At 51.3% G+C, this 18,935-nt stretch overlaps 7 protein-coding genes across 7 annotated transcripts; 5 read left to right on the forward strand and 2 right to left on the reverse strand.

The window, feature by feature from the left end:
- The first annotated feature begins 395 nt into the window (after positions 1–395).
- On the forward strand, positions 396–2,801 carry COCSUDRAFT_52156 (hypothetical protein). Its single transcript, XM_005651893.1, has 10 exons — positions 396–729; positions 826–1,000; positions 1,096–1,138; positions 1,247–1,286; positions 1,454–1,548; positions 1,662–1,725; positions 1,809–1,857; positions 1,966–2,102; positions 2,241–2,333; positions 2,451–2,801. The coding sequence occupies exons 1-10, from the start codon at positions 529–531 to the stop codon at positions 2,574–2,576; spliced, it is 1,023 nt and encodes a 340-aa protein (XP_005651950.1). The 5' UTR covers positions 396–528; the 3' UTR covers positions 2,577–2,801.
- Positions 2,802–3,336: 535 nt separating this feature from the next.
- On the reverse strand, positions 3,337–6,245 carry COCSUDRAFT_45851 (hypothetical protein; the record flags this gene model as incomplete). Its single annotated transcript, XM_005651894.1, has 7 exons — positions 5,851–6,245; positions 5,644–5,741; positions 5,288–5,565; positions 4,982–5,173; positions 4,169–4,298; positions 3,789–3,995; positions 3,337–3,603 (listed from the first exon to the last, which is right to left on the reverse strand). Exons 1-7 carry the CDS (start codon positions 5,927–5,929, stop codon positions 3,337–3,339), a joined length of 1,251 nt encoding a protein of 416 aa, XP_005651951.1. The 5' UTR covers positions 5,930–6,245.
- A 164-nt stretch (positions 6,246–6,409) lies between these two features.
- Positions 6,410–7,291, forward strand: COCSUDRAFT_52157 (hypothetical protein). The gene is made up of 3 exons (XM_005651895.1): positions 6,410–6,559; positions 6,712–6,832; positions 6,969–7,291. Exons 1-3 carry the CDS (start codon positions 6,529–6,531, stop codon positions 7,042–7,044), a joined length of 228 nt encoding a protein of 75 aa, XP_005651952.1. The 5' UTR covers positions 6,410–6,528; the 3' UTR covers positions 7,045–7,291.
- Positions 7,292–12,268: 4,977 nt separating this feature from the next.
- Positions 12,269–14,116, forward strand: COCSUDRAFT_8449 (WRKY-domain-containing protein; the record flags this gene model as incomplete). The annotated part of the gene is made up of 5 exons (XM_005651896.1): positions 12,269–12,294; positions 12,424–12,556; positions 12,650–12,764; positions 13,734–13,806; positions 13,951–14,116. Coding segments are annotated over 5 exons (513 nt in total), but the record flags the coding sequence as incomplete, so codon positions are not given.
- A 1,532-nt stretch (positions 14,117–15,648) lies between these two features.
- Positions 15,649–17,106, forward strand: COCSUDRAFT_32000 (hypothetical protein). The gene is made up of 4 exons (XM_005651897.1): positions 15,649–16,223; positions 16,339–16,428; positions 16,537–16,690; positions 16,894–17,106. Exons 3-4 carry the CDS (start codon positions 16,659–16,661, stop codon positions 17,099–17,101), a joined length of 240 nt encoding a protein of 79 aa, XP_005651954.1. The 5' UTR covers positions 15,649–16,223; positions 16,339–16,428; positions 16,537–16,658; the 3' UTR covers positions 17,102–17,106.
- Positions 16,111–17,004, reverse strand: COCSUDRAFT_83454 (hypothetical protein; the record flags this gene model as incomplete). The annotated part of the gene is made up of 4 exons (XM_005652321.1): positions 16,111–16,223; positions 16,339–16,428; positions 16,537–16,690; positions 16,894–17,004. 4 exons carry the CDS (start codon positions 17,002–17,004, stop codon positions 16,111–16,113), a joined length of 468 nt encoding a protein of 155 aa, XP_005652378.1.
- Positions 17,107–17,298: 192 nt separating the features above from the next.
- Positions 17,299–18,928, forward strand: COCSUDRAFT_45852 (ATP synthase-like protein O subunit, mitochondrial precursor). Its single transcript, XM_005651898.1, has 7 exons — positions 17,299–17,395; positions 17,513–17,659; positions 17,774–17,912; positions 18,005–18,117; positions 18,254–18,296; positions 18,417–18,460; positions 18,588–18,928. Exons 1-7 carry the CDS (start codon positions 17,324–17,326, stop codon positions 18,699–18,701), a joined length of 672 nt encoding a protein of 223 aa, XP_005651955.1. The 5' UTR covers positions 17,299–17,323; the 3' UTR covers positions 18,702–18,928.
- Positions 18,929–18,935: the final 7 nt, after the last annotated feature.

Consider the following 18,935-nt stretch of genomic DNA (forward strand, 5'->3'; position numbering starts at 1 on the left):
ATTGCTGGCTGGCCCTTGCGATTGAGCTTTTTCTTTCCATTGTACACAATAGAGTCGCCACCTTCCATAGTGCCCATGGCGTTGCCGCGTTCTAATGATGTTCGAGCCTAGTAAAATCTGGTGATTGAGACAACATCGAAGGGGCTCCAGGGATAATTCAGTGCTGTGATCTGCTTCGCATTCCCCATACTTCGCCTCGCTGTAGGACTGCAACGGAGGAGATAATGCGGCTCCAGATGTGCAACAAATTCGAAGAAGCATGGGCATGCATGCTATACTTATTGCGCCCCTAGGGCCTTGCATCAAGGGGATTCAACAGGGTTCGAGATAGGCTTTCGGAAATTTTTAAGTGGCCTCGCATCGTCCAGCAACAATTTGTTTGGGAGCATCAATCTACGTCGCCTCTTTGTAACATTCAGAAGGCAAGATTTATCATAGCCTTTCTGGTTTGTTTGTGAGCCAAGAAGAACGCGATCGTCTCACTTGATCGACGGTTCTGCAGTTCGCGTTTCAAAAGACACGCAGACAATGCAGCAACTGCACACTCCAGCACGTCTCTTGCCACAGAGTCTATCCTTCAGTCCAATCTCACATAAGACAACGCTGCGTGCTGCTACTTTTCGACGTGGCAGAGTCATCGCCTCAGCGACTGTTGCAGAGGATGCCAAGAAGCTTTACAATGCCCTGGAAACAGCAGCTCTCGAACTCAGAAGAGCACCTCCCTCGCTGGTCAGTTTCCAAGCTGAAGGGTGATTCACTGACTTTGAGAAGCTTATAAACCCCTGGCCAAGGTTGAATGCTTACTAGAGATTTTCTGTCACACAGAAGTATGAATACAGTGGAGACATTCTTCAAGCTATGAACGCACTGAAGGAGGGAGGGGTGTTGAAAAAATGGGGAGCTGGACTTGAAGAGCCCTATGACAGGAGAAACGTGTTTTTGGGTGATCTGAAGAGAGTTGGCGTTCTCAACCCCTCAGGAATTGGTGTTGCCAGCATCCGTAAGTATCCACCTCACTACATTCTGCAAAACGATGGAAATCCATGTTCCAATCTCGTCGACTGCCTCTACTGAAGCTTGGGACCTTCCTTGCAGGAAATGACAAGGCCTTCTTATTCTCAGTCGTTGGCGTTACCAGGTATGGGCAACTCTGTACAATCTCTAAAAAAGCTCTATTGCTTGAGCCGATGCAGAGAAAGTAGTTTTCAGGGGGTCATCTTATCTTCATCTCTTGCGATTGTTGCAGCGTGGTGGCAGTGGCAGCTGGCTTTCTCCCTGGTGATTGGGTGAGGCACAGCCTTGAGATAGTCCAGTATTGCAGTAAGAGCAGGAGGGCGCATGTAGAGCTGCTCAAGCATTTTCGCCATCACACTGGACAATCTGTTGACACTGTTCTGTACAAATCCAGATTTCTACACCTAGATCTTCAACATGTGTTTCATTCATGCGGCAGGGCTTCTTTGTGCCATACTTGACTGGTGGCATCTCTATCGCTGTTCTGGCTACTGGCTCCACAGCGCCAGGCCTGCTGCAGTTCTTCATCGACAAGTATGCCCATCACCCCTTCCTCTTCTGTTGCGTTGCTTCTTTGCAATCTGAGAGCAACTAGATTTTCTGAGTGTCCCATATAGGCGGCTCCTGACTGTTGCTTGGCCAAGCAGGTTCTCCAGCATCTACCCTGATTACAGAGAACGTGTGCTGCGACATGAAGCAGCACATTTGCTGGTCTGCCCCCCTTTTTTCAGAATTAGCCTGCGGCTGCCTCAGGCAATGCCAAGATGATGACATCTGAAATGCTCTGTTTCCAGGCTGGCTACATCTTTGGAGTGCCTGTGACAGCATACTCCCTCAACATCGGTGCGGCATGCTTGAAGCTTAACATTGAATGCCAGTTGCTTATTTTGCATTAGAATTTGTCTCGGCATTATGTCAAACATAATTGACAAATATGCAACCTTGTTGCAGGCCAAGCACACACAGACTTTGCAGAGGCAAAGCTGCAAAGGAGGCTCATTGAAGGTAGTCTTGAGGACAATGAGATTGATGCACTGGCGGTAGTAGCGTTGGCTGGTGCAGCAGCAGAGGCGATGCAGTACGAGGAGGTCCGAATATCTACCTGCACGTCTGTGCAAATCTTGCATACATTGTGGAGGTGCTTGATGCTGAAAGCACAGGCAGGCTTACGATCTGGATTCAATGTGGAGCAAGTCAAAGTGACCAAGAGAGTGCTGTGTGTGCAGGTCATTGGGCAGACAGCAGATCTTGTAGATCTTCAGAGGATCCTCTTGAGAAGCAAGAAGAAGCTGAACTCTTCGCAGCAGCAAAATATGACGGTAGGGTCTGTCCCACCTCCTACTTGCTTATTACTTGTATCCATATCTGCCACGGGGCTGGAGCAGTGCTCACACCTGAATCAAGTGCATGAAGTTTACAGTGATGGTGTCATGCAGCGCTTGGCAATCTTCGAGGCATGCAGTCTACTCAAGAAATATGAGAAAGAGTACAAAGCTCTTCAGGCGGCCATGCAGAATGGAGCGTCTATTGCAAAATGCGTGCAAACGATTGAGGAAGCCTGAATTTCCCCATGCGCTCAACTTTTGTGAGGTCTTTTGACCAGGGACACAATGCAGGAGTCCAGTGACATGCAACACATTCATATCAATTGTAATTATAAAATGCAGGCCTAGGCAAAAAGCACTGCCGTACTTTCCAGGTATATATGCCATTCGCACGTGCTGATCCTGCCATTTCGAGCAACAGATTGCAAGCCGCATATGCATGCTGTAAAAGAATTCATCTCGTAGTTGGCTGTACAAGTAAAAAGAAGAGGTCAATCTTATCTCAGCAAACAATCAATACTCCAAATCAGAATCCTGGCGGGATTGGTGGGTGAGGCACAATTGGCCGCCGCCTCCGCCGCCTTCCCAACTTTGCATAGGTGCACATCATCTCTGCAACCACATCTGAGGCTGCCAATGGGTGCGTGGGCCGCTCATTGAATGTGAAAAGGTGGCGGTATGTCAGCAACGCCTCCCGCTTCTGTGCAATCTGCCCACACAGCACACAGCATGTAAGCCCAGTGCAGCCTAGATGAAATTAATTCCAAACATCCCCGGAAAACATAGATGGACAGTTCACAACAATCACTGATTTGGCAGACACGTTGCACACCTATCCTAGGCAATGATTCTAATCTTTCCACTCTGGCATGCAAAAGGCATTCGCATTTTTTCCATGCTGCAAGTTGCAGCCTGCAACAGTGCTGATGGTGACAACTGGTGGCCATGCTCGACACATCACTCATTTGCTATATTTCCATGCATGCCCGCCCTCTTGCTACTGCTGAGAAGCCATTGAAAAGATCCAATAACAAACCTGCTCTTTGGAAATGCTGCGCAGCTTCTCCAGGACGGCTTCCATGCTGTCGACAGGCGCCAGGACCTCCTGAGGCACGTCTGGGTACCACCAGCGCGGATGGGTCCGGTCCTCCATCCCAGCGCGCGCTGTGAGGCCCCACTTGAAAGTCAGCCCCTCGCGCTTGGGCCACCAGGGCAGCGGCGATATGGTTGCGTTCATAAACACGCCTATTGCCGGGTAGTTGATCTGCGCCCCACAGGAACCTTGCGTCAAGACTTGCATATCCCCATAGCAGATGACGCATGGTGTCAGTTCATGGCATAATTGACACAGCTATTATGCACAAGGCCTGACATGCAGCACAGGCATGGACATATTGCAGGCAGGGCCTTATATTTATTAACGCCGATATGGGGCAAAGAGTGGCGCACCAAGTGTGCGAGGGGCAAGGTGTGGAAGGGGCCGCCCAGGAAGACAGGGATGCAGCCAGTGAAGAACGCGTCCGCAAGGTGTCCAGTGGACTGCTTGCTCCCAGGCATGATGAGGCAGAACTGCGAATGCGCCATGTCCTTCAGCAGCTCCGACCTCGGCTGTGTCTGTTGTGCATTCTGCTTGAAGTTTGCATCCGTGCACGCCACCTGAACACAGCATCTTTTTAAGAAACTGGAGCACATCGTTCAGACCAACCTGCTGGCGAGCATACTCTCAGATTGTGCAGGACATCATGGATAGGGGTGCAACAAGTGAAGAGAGTACTTGCCATGTGGCAAGTTAGCAGCATTGTAAGCCAGTTGGATTGGTGCAAGAGTACCTTTGCCGGAGCATCCGCGCCATGGCAGCAGACATCCACATCCGCCTCTCCCAATCCCCTCAGACCTGTCACCACAGATCGCCGCAGCACAAGACCCACATTACCAGGCTTGGTTGAGTAGCAGCCACCCCTGCATGGAAGTGACGCTTATCAATCATCAAGTAGCGCTTGCGCTTTTGATTCACAAATCCATCTCCAAACATTCCAATCCACAAATCCAACAGGTGGGAGAATGATGAAAAGGAGTTGTTACCTGAAGAAGAGCAATTTTGCACGTCTGCTGTTTTGTGCCATTGCCTGGCCAACACCGTTATCTTTGAAGGAGTATGGCACTATCAGCGTGCTGCGAGGGTTGTAGGAAGAGCACAGCCACCGCTGCCCCTACATCACAGCCAAACCGCCCAATCAGTACTCGCTCGAAAAGACGAGAGTTGCAATGGTTGAGATGCTAAATGGAGCTCAAGTTAACAAGTTTGGAGGCTCAAAAGTGAGGAACGTGGGCCTAAACTTCTGAGGCTTTCTGAGTGGATGAGACATGAAATGCAGACCTGCTCTGCCACCAGCATTGTGGCCCACTGAAAGTTGCCACAGATGGTGCCCAAGAACGCCGCCTGCTCTGCTTCCTTCCCCATAGTAAGACTGGGATGCGAGTGATAAAAGACAAAATCCCGCCCACCGCTCTTCTGCCACCGTGGCAGACTCATCACCGCCCTACAAACACAGCAAGAAGTTTGAAATTGAAATTCAGACCCAACTTTGGTTCCAACCAGGAAACGATGACCATGGCACCACATAGAAAATCTGAAGCCGCACCTGTACAGCTGCAAAAGCAAAGGAGCATAGTCCTCATCGCTCTTGTAACGATCCTTCAGCCACCAGTGCTCAGAGGCCTGCTGGTCTGCCAGCACGCGCATGAGGTAGCAGTAGTCATACACAAAGACTGTGTCTGCACTCCCCAGCGTCGTGGCTGCATTGCCGCTCGTCCTGAGTGTCTCACGCGCAAACCTGGCAGCACGCAGAAAACCACTTGGATTTTGCACCTAGGGACATGTGTTGACTGTCCAAGCAGGCTTCGAAAACACCCTTAATGTGATAGTAGCTGGATGTAGCAGCACCCACCAAGGTCCTGCCCAGTGGTTCTGGGATTGCGCATCATATTTGTAGGGGTACATCCACCCGGTGCCATTGACGGGTTTGCCCACACTCCGCTTCCCAGTCACCAGCCTCGGGTGAGGCAGTATGTTGCCTTCAAGAGGGTCGACCACAAAGTCGTCCTCTCTGCACCCCGGCAGCCGCAGCTTTGCGGCGATGTACGAAAGGTCTAAGATGTGTATTTTGCAGGTGGCCTGCGGCGGCCGATCCCCTCGCCTCAGGCACTGGTGCGGCCGCTGCCGTCCCTGTGATGTCACAAGCGAGGGTTACTCTAACCAAGCTGCATGGTCAAAGGGCCCTCAGTGGCTGGCGCAAGGCCTCACCGGTTTTCCAAGGTCGTTCCCAAATGCGAGCATGTGGGGAATGTCAGCATCTGGCCGCTGAATGGGCTCCAAAATCTTTGCTCCACCCCCTCCGTCACCTGCAGGAAGACCAGACGTTTGCAAGGTCTTGTGATGGCTGTTGTGAGGCTCAATACATCGTCTCAATGACAAAGTAGTCGATTGTGCTGAGACTAGTCACGCCCGCACCTTGGCTCCAGGGGATCTGGAAGAGGCCAGCGAGAGCCACAAAGAGTATCGTTCGACATGTTCGACCTCTTGGGCCCATTATCGATTTGAGGATCTACCATTCATTACTTATGTAAGCGTTGATCATCATAAAGCGGACAAAATTTATTGAAGCGGCTCACTATTTTGCTGAATTGTACTAGGTGACCAAGCTACTTAGCAACCAAGGGATTGGGGTTTGACATCATAAGAATGTAATATGCATACTTATTAACGTAAAATTTGCTCTAATGCTCTATTGTATGCAATAATACGTTTATAATATCAAATTTAGCTATCACCGATCTCGCCGATCCCTAACGTGTGATAAGCCACCGAGATCACACTATGTGTGCCTTTTGGAACATGTGTCTGCCCATATTAATATAATCTTAGAAGACGACAGTTTGGGAACTCCCCTGGTCCCGGGTTCTTCTCGGTTTTTGAAACTGTCGAAAATTACTAACTTCTCGTCACCGGACATGCAGCTTCTATTTGCGCATCCTTGTCTTTCAAACTCAGATCTTCTTTCCATTCTTCGCACGTATCTGCCGAGAGAAGTAAAATATTGCCGCATCTGAGTACAAGCATGTTGTAGCCGGAAAGACCCTTTTTGATCCATTTGTCTAGCATGAGGTGAAGCGCAAGCGGCACAGCCCCATGGCGTGGAGCAACTTTATGGTGACAGTAGGTAAGTTGAAATTGTTTTGATCAAATGGAGCAAATTACAGTCCCCCGATGAGGAAACCATTGTGTCTTAGTCCTGTTGCCTTCATGATGTCCCTTCTTCATTGCACTGACAGCCTCAAATTTGCTGCTGAAACTTTTCATGGCCACACGCAGCTGGTGTAGCGGCCGTAGCGTACTTGATGAAGTCAGATGTTCGCGTTGGAGCTGCCACTTTTAGGCGCAACCTGAAGCATATACGGGGCTGGCTGGAAGAACAGAGCACAGCAGCATCGAAGTGCAGAAACTCACCTCCCATTTTTTTGAGACTTGTGTTGGATTTCTGGCGCTAGCTGTCCTGCAGACTGCACATGCCAGCAAATAGTACCCCACTGACACAGGAAGGTCATGACCCCAATTTCTTTGGTGCTCAGGGCCACAAAGGAGGAGGTCAAGCAGGTCACAGAGAAGGCCAAACAGGCGGCTAAGCGTGAAGACCCATCAGACTGAGCGCATCACAGACATTTTTGAAGATGCACCTAGAGGCTCCCAGCAGCTCAAGCCACTTGGCACCCATGATGAAGCTTTGCCTTTCTAGGTGAGGAATGCGACGCGCGTTCTGTCCTTTCAATTAGCGAGCACGTGGTGGGAGTAGGATGGCTGCTTTGCTTGGAACAGTGGCCAGGAAAGCTCAAAAGAAAAACCTTGTGATCATCTGCGCAACCAGTGCCTACATGTGTAATGACATTGACGCTGAACTGCCAACTTGGTGCCATTGATAAGAGCAAGCTACAAATGTTATGGAATGACATGAGAGGGGTCAAGAGACGAACTTCATGTGCATACAGCATGTGCGGTGGTGGCACTGCCTGGCACGCTTCCCTTTCCAAGATCCAAGATGCTTCAAGATAATGCAGCACAGCAATTATTTGCCAGCGTCTGAGATGCACATCAATCGATGACACCTTTGAAAGAAGGATTTGGGCACACGCAGTTGTTGAGAAGGTGAAGCAAAGGGGAAAGGATCATTGGTATGGACATGCATGCCGGAAATGATACCATTTGTCCTTGGAAGCATCTATGTTTACAGCTGTGGCAGCCTGGCATCATTGACATCGGCAACCAAGCAGCAGTGCACGCTTCCAGGGTACTCTAAATGCAGGATAATTATCTGCAAATGTAGCCTCCGGCCTGAGTTTTGAGCATGGCTGAAGGTTCCAGACTTATGATGGGGACGACATCGATGTTCTGCTAATATCTGCATGAAGCAGACTTAACAGGCATGCTGTGCTTTTCTACAAGGAAAGTATCTCTGTGACATGCATGCAGAAGCAAAACACTTGAGTGGCCCATGCAAAGGAAAAAGCGGTGGCAAAGAGCGCATTTCCAGTGAGGCACATACCTGGATCCTGACAGACAAAAGTACAAGTGCCCTTGAAACTAGAATCCAGGCTTTACATCCGAATGCGGTATCTATCTTGTGCTGATCGTAAGAGTACAGGGCCAAGTTCTGGGCTGCCTGCGCTGTGATGTCTAGCATCTGCACCACACGAATGATACGATAATGATGTGAGGCTGATGCTACTCATGGCTCTGACATATGAAAAAGGAGGACCCCTCACCTGTATCATCACAGATCCAAGCTTCTTCTGGCATTTGATGCTTCCCTTCCTCTCAACAATGGGTCTGTAATCCGCCTGCAGATCTGCTGCATCGTGGGCTATCTATGTTGCCGTTTGTGAATTGAAAGGCACACCTGGATCTCGGGGTTGGCTGTGACATATCATTCATTGCATTTATGGCAACAGGTACAAGGAGGCTGTCAACGAGTGCTCATCAGCGCTAGATGCAATGCCCGCCTATCACAAGGCCCTAGTGAGGCGCGCTAAGGCCTACGAGCAGATGGGGCACTTCAAAGAGGCTCTTTCAGACATCAAGAAGGCCAACAAAGCTGAAGCTCTATCGCGGTATGACCAAATTTGCCGCGTGGTCCGCACACACACGAGTTCCAAAGTCTGCCAAATGCCTTCTCCCAGACCATAGCTGGGTAAAGGGACACTAGGTGTACCTCAATTTCTGGAAGGCTGCACATTGTTTAGCTTCACAGGCGGCCAGAAGTCTGGTTCGTGCATACTGTTCATGTCTTCTATATTCACAGAGAAAGGGACCGTCGTGCCTGAGAGTTCCGCACACATACACTTACACATTTACACACGCACAACCCTCACGCCCTCGCAACCTCCTCGAAGGCGGCTGGCACACAGACAGCGCCTTGCCGCCTGGCCATACAGCGCCATCTCCACCAGCACCAGCACGCCTAGAGCGCTGGGACTCAGTATCACAACGGACGCGGCAAACGCAGCTCAGTGGCAGGCTTGGAGCCCCGGTCCGCATGGCCTCCAGCGTGAGGAATGCGCCGCTGCCGGAGCGCGTTGGGATGGATCCAACGCTTCACCGCATCACGGTAACCCGCACGCTTCCGTCCACGTCGGAGCCGCCTGCCCCAGGTGCGCGGCTCCTCATGCACAACCATGTTCTGCGCACAATTACACCAATCAGCTTCATACATCATCTCAAGCATGAGCTCATCTCCTGTTTTCATAGGATCCCCGGCTATCCCTCGAAAACAGTCCGGCATTGGTCAATGTCGCAGCTGTCAGGCGCAATCTTGAGTACATTGGGAGTGCATGTGAGAGGCATGCTGCATACCTGGATCTTGCCAAACCAGATACAGGTCCCCCAAAGGACACAATTCCAAAGTCTGTTACTTCCAAAAACGGTATCTAATTTGTGCATGAGACCTGCAGTAGCTGATCGTAGGAGGACAGGGCCAAGTTCCTGGCTGCCTCCCCTGTGATGTCTAGCAACTGCTCCTGGCCGATCAGCTGCACCACACCAATGATACGATCATGATGTGAGGCCAGTCCAAATAATCCAAGAAATGCAAGCAGGATTACCCCGCACCTGTATTATCACAGATCCAAGCTTCTTCTGGCTGTCAATGCTTCCTTTCCTCTCAATAATCACTCTGTAATTCGCCTGCAGATCTGCTGCATCATTTATGCCACCAGCTGAATCATGATTTCTCACTCCGATCGCATCGCTGTCCATCTGTGGAGAGGTGCTGCTCGCCTGTGCCTCAGAGCTCAAGGACTCCTTGTGCAAGGCTGCTGGCGGGTCACTCTGCAGGACTTGTGCTGCCTGACTGTAGCACTTCGACATGGCCTCTGGGATTGACTGATGGCATATGAGATAGATCATCAGCGGCACAGGACGGCAAGGCTCAGCTGCAGTACCTACGTACCTGTGTCCCAATCAAAAAGTGCCATCACCATGATATTGCAGTGGTACACAGCGATGTAAGTGTTCCCTCTTGCTGGCCATAATGCTTAACAGAGAAGGAAGCCGTCTCCCACCGAGCATCAGCATCTGCTCCTGGAGCAATGTCTCTGATGTGAACACAAGCCGCTGCAATACTGTCCAGCCATGCATCCGCCTCATGGCGGCCGTGATATGGCGCATTGTAAAGCGAGATGCTCTGGTCTAGCAGTGGACCACCATGTCGGTGCTTCCCAAGGCCAAATGCCTCGTATGTGGATGAGACAGCCTGCACAAAGGGAATGTCACTTCCCTGTGCAGACCTTGTGTCCAGTAGGCTCCAAGTGATTTGATTGCATGTGAGGGCAAGTTTGTGGAACTCCCGTCCCCAAGCTTACCTTCATGAGGAGGGCGCCCTCCATCTTCTGCTCATGGGGGCACACAGCATAGTACAGAGCGGACTTGGGAGGAGAACAAGGCTTGAAGGGGGCTTTCTCCCAGAAGGCCAGCACTTGAGGGGATGTCTCCAGCCAATCATTCTGAAACTCACCAGGATGTCAAGTTGCATCACTGGAACAGTGCAATGCGACAACCTGTGCAGATCTTTCTATGGATGCCATACCTGGTATCCCACCAATGTGGCAGGCTGGAGATTTCCCGAATGCACTCCTGCAGACAAGCAAGATCACAACAGTGAGCACAAGGCATCCATCCCGCTCAAAGTCATGAGGGATGACATGTATCATGAAGGAGCATCCAGGCAGGAAGCACCATCTCTTCCCAGTCTGCCATATTTCCTGCGTCCCCAGTTGAACATTTGTCCCATTGATAGATTGTCTCTGTGTGGCTTCTCAGGAAGGCTTGCATCTTCTGCCCTGTCTGTTGCCCGGGGGCTTTTTTTAGGCAGCACAGTGGTGTTCTGTGTCTTCTCGCAATCGGACTTGGCGGAGTCATGCAGAACTGTTTTCTCAATCCTGTGGCGCTTCTTCAGTGTTTCTCTGCCTTCAGGTGCTGTGTACTGCACCACAGGAATGCTTGCTGGCTTCCCAAGCCATGGGACAGCCTGGAAGGCCGGTGCACATAATACAGGCGACCTTATGCAGCCATATGATGGGCTTGTGGACTGATATGGCCTTTTCTTGCACATCTTGGCTTCTTTGATCTATTGCCACTGCACTGCTGGTGTCCAAATGAACGCTCACTGGCAGTAGCCTTCTTGCTCCTGATTGTGTCCAAAGCTGGACTTCATAGAAATTTCAACACTCTGATTAGTTTGTTTACTGAACAAGAATGGGGAGCACGGTTCTGGAAATCAGCAAGGCCAGCTTAGAGCGCAACGAATGTATATGTCGAATCACGTTACTGATGTGTTTAGCATAAATTTCTGTCTCATAGAGCTTAAATAGATCTGGGCTGTCGATTTCGCAGATCAATGAATGAACGAGCTGGGAGTTAGGGCTTTAGATTTGCTCAACGACCCTTTCCAAGGGGTTCTCTGTGGTCAAACCCCAAGTCAAAGCTCTAAATTGCGATGCGCCGGAAAACGTTACTGTTTGGCACGGCAGTTGTGCAGGATCTCCAGCGATGACTGTGTGGTGAAACCATGCAGCAGCAGGCGATTCAGAACAATTCATCAGGGGGCCTTGCTTGTTGTCTCAAACGTCGGCAGCGTGGGTGTCCAGCCTGGCATCAAATATTCAGAAGACAAGGAAAGCCCTGTACATCTTGGCCTCACAAGAGTCCTAGGAATCATGTCAGTTGCTCAGCCTGATAGACAGCAGAATGATGGAGACGCTCCTGGCCTGGAAGCCTTGGCTACAGAGAGCATATCTCCAAGCAGAAGAGAGTCATTGAAAAACCTTCCCAAGAGTGGAATGCACCTCGGATTGGGCGATCGCAGAGGAGTACTGGACTCGCCAGTCCTTTTGCCTCTAATGACGGTGAGACAGCAGAAATCCTTTGCGTTGGACGCTGATCAACGCACCCAGCAGGCGTTCACTTTGTTGCTTCGCCGTGCAGGAGGAACCGTCTCCAACGACTGGGATCTCCCTACCAGCCTTCACAGCTGCTCTTGGAATGGAGGCAGGTGCCGCTGCTTTCGCTGCAGCGCGAAGTGGCCAAGCTGCTGCCCGGGCGAAAGACGTGCGTTCTAGCCTACACTAGTAGTAATGCTAGACGATCACCTCGCAATGTGGGGGCTCTCAATTGCATATATGAGACGTGTTAATATGACATTTAGGTATTATGGATGTGGTGAAGCCTTGGGAAGAGTGTATATGTCTCTAAATGGCCCTGGGAGTCAGAGGTCTTGTGCTCAACAGATACTGCGGTGAGCATCCTTTTGTACTGAATGCAGCGCTGCCTGCTGGCTGTGCAGGCACCAGACATTAGGCTGAGGAGGATAGAGGGAGTGGCCAATGATGATGGGTATCACTGGCGCAAGTGAGACTCTGTCTTTGCGGCCGGTCCTGTGTTTGCGAAGACTTTGCTTCTATGCACGAATTAAGCATGTGTCCCTGCCATTTTCAACAATATGCTTTTGGCATGCTCAAGACGTCTGCATCATGGCAGGTATGGAGAGAAGCAGGTGAAGGGCAGCCCTTACCCTCGCAGCTATTACAAATGCAGCCAGCAAAATTGCCAGGTGAAGAAGATTGTGGAGCGCAACCCCGAGAACGGAGAAGTATCCAAGTCCGCCAGCAAGGTGGGCAGATTTGTACGCCGCTCCAAGACCTGCGTGTCAACAGGGCTCCATCGGTTCAAGCAGCGGCTCACTGGAATTTGCCGTGGATTGCAGGGGGTGCACAACCATGCAAAGCCTGGAGGGTCACAAGGGGTGGGGACTAGCGGCCGAGGGGGGCGCTTTCAGGGGAGGGGCAGGGCGGCGCAGACATCCTCCTTGATGAGAGTGCGTGAGAATAGTCACCCTAGGAGAGGGCTTCTTAATTGATAACTTCATCACAATTCGCTGTCAAATTCTGATCGTGAGATGATGGTTGTAAGTGGCTGCGGGCACAGGAGCATCACCTGCGCGCGGCAAAGCGGAGCCAGGATAGCGGCGGGTTTTCCTTCGACGTCAGCGGTCGCAGCACGCTGTTGCCGATACCGGCGGCGCTGCAGACGCGACTCTTGAGAGTAGAGTCAGGTACGCCATCCCCTTTCACCATTTGCTTGACCAGGCTCCTGGTCCAAGGAGACCCATCAGAATCGAATAGGAGGTGTACCAATGTATGATGACTCAAGCATAAGACGGAGGATTTCTCTCATGTTGCAGGTGCTGATGACAGCTCAGCAAATGCCACTGATGGCGAGGAGGGCGCAGAAGCGTCAGATGGGGACCTGAAGTCAGAGCCGGCCTCGACAGCCGCAGCTGCAGCCAATGCTGCCAGGGCCGCTGCCGCGGCGCGGGCAGCTTCCCGACTGAGAGAAGAGGAAATGAAGCGCAGGAGCTTGGAAGAAGAGGCAGTTGGTGAGAAGCAGCCCACTCTAAGACCCAATACTTGATGTTGCCATTTTTGCAGAGTCCTGTGTTTTTTACACAGTCGCCACCCCCTATCTGTGCCGGCCCCCTGCCTTTGAGCAAAGAGGCCCTCCTTATCCTCAGTTCCTTCAACAAAATCAAGAGGCACATACATGCTGCAGATTGCATATCAGTAGTGTCATGTGTACAAGGGTCCTGACTTGAAACGTGCTGCGGGGTGTAGTGCGGCTGATGACCATGCGGGAGGAGAGGGCGGGGAAGCGGCACAAGGGGGAGCTCGGCACCGGGGATGATGACTCGCGGGAGCTCCAGTCACCGACAGTGCAGGAGATGGAAGAGTTCCTCAACGTCAAAATGAGCCCCAGATCCAAGGCGCAGCCCCCTGTGCCCCCACCAGAAGAGGTGCAGCGGTCGGACAACAAGCATGTGGTGGAGAGCAGAACAGACCAGGACAGCATGGATGACGGCTACAGGTGTACATGTCACCTGATTCCACAGTACTGGTTATTAGAGTTTCAAGAAGCGCTCCATTGAAACAAAGAATAGTTTCAGACAAGGCAGGATGCCACAGTGGTAAGGGGGAATATTAGAATGTGACATGGGAAACTTGTGCACAGGTGGCGGAAGTATGGGCAGAAGATTGTGAAGGGCAACCCGCATCCTCGCAGCTACTACAAGTGCACGGTGGCGGGGTGCACAGTCAGGAAGCATGTCGGGCGATCAGCGACGGAGGCCGGCGTGTTGGTGACATCCTACGAGGGGCAGCACAACCACCCGCAGCCGCCGCCCTCCGTCAGCCAGCAAGGCCGTGCATTCGCTCGCCGCATCACCCACCTGGTATGCTCGTGCCTTGCCAACCATCCACATCTTATATGCTGTGTTCCTTACTACAATTCTTCATATACTGTCTCTCCTCAATCCACATAACATTTATCCACATAACATTTAGGGTGTACATTGCCTAACTGCTCGTGCTGCATCAGCCACCATCAGAGGCGTCTGGAGACGCCCCCTCCAAGCTGCCCATGGCTGGACGGCGGCTGTCGTCGGCAGATGCCCCCGAAAGGAGCAGCGGTCAGGCAGCTGCGCAACCCTCCAGCCCTGAAAGACGGCCGCAGCAGCAGCTCGGCAGCGCGAATCACTCCGACCCAGCCCTGGCAGCCACGGCCGCGCTGCAGCGCGCAATTGCAGAGCAGCTGGAGGCAACCATGCAGATGGGCCGCGGATCTGCCAGGCCCCCCAGCAGCAGCAGCTGCGATCAGCCCCCAAGCTCCAGCGCGGATGCCAGGCATGACCAGCCCCATCAGGTAGCCCATCGTCTCCCAGCGCTATATCATGCAAGGTTTGTGCATGATTCGACTGCGCGGGTCCTATGTTCCCGATCGGTGCTTTTTTCCCCTATCAAGAGTGCAGGACAGGTGTTGGAGATTGACCTCTGTATGCTTCCTGCTTTCAGGGGCGGTTGGACATTGCTCCCTTGGTGAGCATCCCCTTCCCCACCGACACCTACATGTCCAGAGGGCTGGGGTCGGGGCCACCCAGGCAGCAGAGTTCCGGGCAGCACAGCTCGTCAAACGGCCTGCAAAACGCGATCCCAGTGTCGCACATTGCGCCTGCTTACAATGGGCCCACCTCGATGCTGCTGCCTCGACCTGGCACCTTTCCCCCCTTCAGGAGGCCCCCCATGGTAAGATCCTGCAACCACCTTCCAACCTTGCAGGGAATATGCAAGTGATGGTCTTGTTTCAAGTACGGTACACGGAGGACTTGAGCATGCAGCACTGCATGTGGTTAGCAGCTGATGTGTGGCCTGCAGTTGGGAGTGGAGCTGCATGATAAAGAGGCCTCCTTGGGCAAAGGAGAGCTGAACACGCCAAACACGGCTAAGGCATGGGATCCGTCAGGGCTCATTCTGACACCTGCGGCGAAGGCGCCTGGCGGTCCGCCAAATGGTGCCTAAGCCCAGGCATAGCAGCCAGGCTGGTTGTGTGGCTCTGATCATCCTCGGCAGAATAGTGGCGGAATGTGTTGTCCAGGCAGGTGGTCCTCTTTTTGGACTGCAATTGTCCACTTGTTTCAGCAGCATCAGCAAGCGGTGAGTTGTACTGTTTGTTGGAAATTGTTTGGCACAAACGGCTTGCCAGGCTGTTGCGCATGAGAGCGCTGGAATGGAACGAATGATATTGAGGTTTGCAACGCATGCCAACACCTTGGGGAGTGGGTGAGTGGTAAAGCTGGTTCAGCAGGGCATTTATTGTTGTAGGACATAATGCATGCGGTGCAGGTTGCAAGCTGGAAGGTTTCAGCCCTGCTTTGTACAGAAATGTCAACAAGAAGTGTACTCAATTATAACTTAATAAAGTGATGTTGCGAGTGTGCTGTTGGTCTCTAAGAAGCATGAAAATCCCGTCTGCTTGAACATGTTCCCTTGTGGCAGAACGAGGCCCCAACGACAGCAAATCTGAGAAGGGTTTGTAACAATTTTGCACGCTTCTGGGGAGCCAACCCGCCAGAGGAGCGATCATATGACTGCCAATAAAATTTCTGCAAGAAATCCCACACCACCTGAGTCAATATGGTGCCAGTCGAGATCGTTCGCCAAAAACATTTCTGCTGCCCTTTGACGTCGTCCCGCTCGTGTTGACTTCAGAGGTGATTTATGGGGCCATAGGTCTGCTTTGTCAGGTACAGATCTGTGAAAACACTATGTGTAACCTCTGCAGACTCTGTGTGCCTCTTCTGTGTGTAACCAGCTGGCTTCTTGGAATCTTAGAACACTACAGTGTTTGCTTTTCTTTCACTTTGCTCTGCTCATTGCTGGCTGTCTCAGGTGACTCAAGATCTCCTCTCCTCTTTTCAGCTTGCCGGATGCCTTCACGAACACCAAGCACTGTGCACACACAGAGAAGGTCTTTTTAGTTGGTGTCACTGCAGAGTGATAGTTTTTTCTGCAAATTCACAAGCAGATCAGCACATAAGAATGGACAGCGCCCAGCATCACACACCTATCATTAGATTTGTAATTGTCAGGAGGGACTCTGCACCGCCATGCAGCCAGTCTACGTTTGCCAATATGGTTCCATAGTGCGTCTTGGCTGCAGATTGCAGAAAGAGATCAGCAGGAGTAGACGCAATGCAAGGCCAAGAATAATTTGCTTGCAAGCATTGGACGAAATGAAGGCACTTAAAAGAAGAGTTGTCACCATAAATGCCTGCCGGAATTGTTGCGAACACAAATACCAATAGGAAGTAAAATCCAAAAAGGGCCAAGCCAGGAGTTTTCTTGGAGCGCGTCAGGTAGTACAGGAACGCGGCATATGGGAAAATGCTGCTGGCAAACAAATTTGCGGCCAGGCTCTGCAGCAGATCAAGCACATGAGGTTTTTATGTCTCAAAACAGAGGGATGCAATAGAAAGCAATATGTTCACACAATAGGCTAGGCAGATTACAATCTAATTTGCCATCAGTCGATCATTCATCCACAGATCAATTTGCCAATGCTTCGGCATGTCCTGCTCCTGCTTTTCTCAACAGGACATCCTGGGTCAGCTCAACTCACTTGTGCATTTATACTGACAGAGGTGCCCCAAGCGACATCAAATGGGTTCACGTGCACAACATGTCGGTGCTTGAGCTGTGTCCTTCTCAGGCTAGCGGGCGATCTGAACATACATTGGTGCTTGAAAACGAAGGAGCTGCTCGCCAAATTAGACAATTGGATGGGTGCATTACAACGGACATTTGAAGTTGGGCATGCACATCGATAAGTTGCCATTTCATTGCGATTATCAATCGTTACACGTTGAAACGATATGAGTAGAATCACAGGATGAGAGCTCCCCCGCTTGGGGCATAGGATTTAGGGTTTAGGGGCCCTTTGCCCATTGCCCTGTAGTCCTGCATGCTTTCCAGAACGGTAACACAGTCCATTAAAACTTGGGTCCTCTGTTGCGACTGTGTATCTGTGTATTGAGGCAGCTACGGGCGAGATGCTCCGCTCGGCTGTGTCTTTGCTGGCTCGGGGCCAGCGTCTCACAGCCAGCGCTGCAGCAAGACATGCAGTGAGTTTTCCAAAAGAGGAGACATATACAGTGAAATCCTTCAATATATGTCATGCAATCTGAAGAATATAATGCTTCGAGTCGCCCTGAAAAAGACGATCTTGTTGGCTGTTCCAGGGTGTACAGGTCAGAACATTCGCAGAAGCCCCAGTGCAGGAGCCAACAGTCCCCACTCATGGAATCCACGGCCGCTATGCCTCCGCCCTATTCCAGGCGGGGTTGAAGCAGGGAGAACTGGACAAGATCGACAAAGACCTGCGAGAGGTAAGGATTGGACATCATACTCTGAGAGTACACAGCTGTTGACATTGATGATGTGCATGGCCAATAGCTTTCACGCAATGTCTTTCTAGCATTGTGACTCTGGCCTATGTGCAGGTGGAGAAGCTAGCAGAGAGCAACCCCATGTTTGCACAGTTCCTTCGGGACCCTAGTGTCCCCAAGAAGGAAAAGGTCACTGCCCTGGAGGAAATTCTTGGCAAAATTAAAGTCAGCAAAACCACACAATCGTTCTTTGGTGAGTCTTGGGATTTTTGTAATACCATCAGTTGTCAAAGTAAGGGATCATTTCCATAGAACTCGCAGTGACACTGACATTACCATATGCAGAGGTTCTGGCTGAGAACAACAGACTCAACGAGGTGCCAAAGATTGTCACCACATTTGAGGAGCTTGTGGTGTCAGCTCGAGGTCAAGTGAAGGCCACAATCACCACAGCGCAGGTAGGTGTACTTGATCTGAGAGCTGCGACACTGTGGAATACATCAGGTCCTAACCAGGTCATGCCTTCCTTTGTGAGTATAACTTCCCTTATGCCCCAAGATGCGCCGATATTTACAGCAATGGTGCGATGTGCAGCAACTTGCTGCAAATGAGCTGGCTGAGATCAAGAAGGGCCTAGGTGAGTTCTACCAATCTGTCTGTCCCACTTCTGATGACACATTACAGTATGCGATTTTGTGCTGACTGCACAGAGTACCCACTTAAGCAGTTCAGTTGAGGGTTGCTTTTGTGATTGCAGATGGGTACTTGAAGAAGGGGCAGAGCCTGCTGCTGGATCAGAAGGTGCGTGCTCAGTGCACGAATGAGCCCTGAGGATCTGGGGCCAATGGCACTGATTGTGCTACACTGTGCGAGCCCCTGTGCATTGATAAATGGTGTTCTTCTTACCGTTATGCATATCTCTGTGCAGGTGGAGCCGGCTATCATCGGTGGAGTGATCATTGACATCGGAGACAAGCACATTGACCTGTCCATTAACACGCGCATCAAGAAGATCCAGCAGCTGCTGTTGGAGACTGTCTGAGCTAACCCCTGTGAGTCACTGGTGAAGGGTCAACGATTGGGCATGCTTGGCATCTGAAACCAAATAGATGGTGCTTTGCGCGCTCCTTGAAGGGATCGCCTTCATGGATCTGTATGGCCTCATGCACAATGATTGACTCAGGGCATGCGAAATGAGGGCGAGGCACAGTACGCTTGATCGGCACAGAAATTTTGCTGGAATGTATTGTAACACCTGCTTTCACCATCTTTATAG

The sequence above is a fragment of the Coccomyxa subellipsoidea genome, assembly GCF_000258705.1.
Source record: "Coccomyxa subellipsoidea C-169, whole genome shotgun sequence".
NCBI classification, from domain to species: Eukaryota; Viridiplantae; Chlorophyta; class Trebouxiophyceae; family Coccomyxaceae; genus Coccomyxa; species Coccomyxa subellipsoidea.

What these genes read in the sequence shown, in the direction of transcription:
- COCSUDRAFT_52156 (XM_005651893.1), top strand. Translation starts at nt 529, where the DNA reads ATGCAGCAACTGCACACTCCAGCACGTCTCTTGCCACAGAGTCTATCC. An exon ending in GAAGAGCACCTCCCTCGCTG is followed by an intron (nt 730 to 825) that starts GTCAGTTTCCAA and finishes TCTGTCACACAG; the next exon opens with AAGTATGAATACAGTGGAGA. An exon ending in CGCAGCAGCAAAATATGACG is followed by an intron (nt 2,334 to 2,450) that starts GTAGGGTCTGTC and finishes GGTGTCATGCAG; the next exon opens with CGCTTGGCAATCTTCGAGGC.
- COCSUDRAFT_52157 (XM_005651895.1), top strand. Translation starts at nt 6,529, where the DNA reads ATGGCGTGGAGCAACTTTATGGTGACAGTAG. An exon ending in CAACTTTATGGTGACAGTAG is followed by an intron (nt 6,560 to 6,711) that starts GTAAGTTGAAAT and finishes GGCCACACGCAG; the next exon opens with CTGGTGTAGCGGCCGTAGCG. An exon ending in CAGAGCACAGCAGCATCGAA is followed by an intron (nt 6,833 to 6,968) that starts GTGCAGAAACTC and finishes TTTGGTGCTCAG; the next exon opens with GGCCACAAAGGAGGAGGTCA.
- COCSUDRAFT_32000 (XM_005651897.1), top strand. Translation starts at nt 16,659, where the DNA reads ATGCTGCTGGCAAACAAATTTGCGGCCAGGCT. An exon ending in AACAAATTTGCGGCCAGGCT is followed by an intron (nt 16,691 to 16,893) that starts CTGCAGCAGATC and finishes AGCTCAACTCAC; the next exon opens with TTGTGCATTTATACTGACAG.
- COCSUDRAFT_45852 (XM_005651898.1), top strand. Translation starts at nt 17,324, where the DNA reads ATGCTCCGCTCGGCTGTGTCTTTGCTGGCTCGGGGCCAGCGTCTCACA. An exon ending in GCGCTGCAGCAAGACATGCA is followed by an intron (nt 17,396 to 17,512) that starts GTGAGTTTTCCA and finishes TGGCTGTTCCAG; the next exon opens with GGTGTACAGGTCAGAACATT. An exon ending in CCACAATCACCACAGCGCAG is followed by an intron (nt 18,118 to 18,253) that starts GTAGGTGTACTT and finishes TGCGATGTGCAG; the next exon opens with CAACTTGCTGCAAATGAGCT.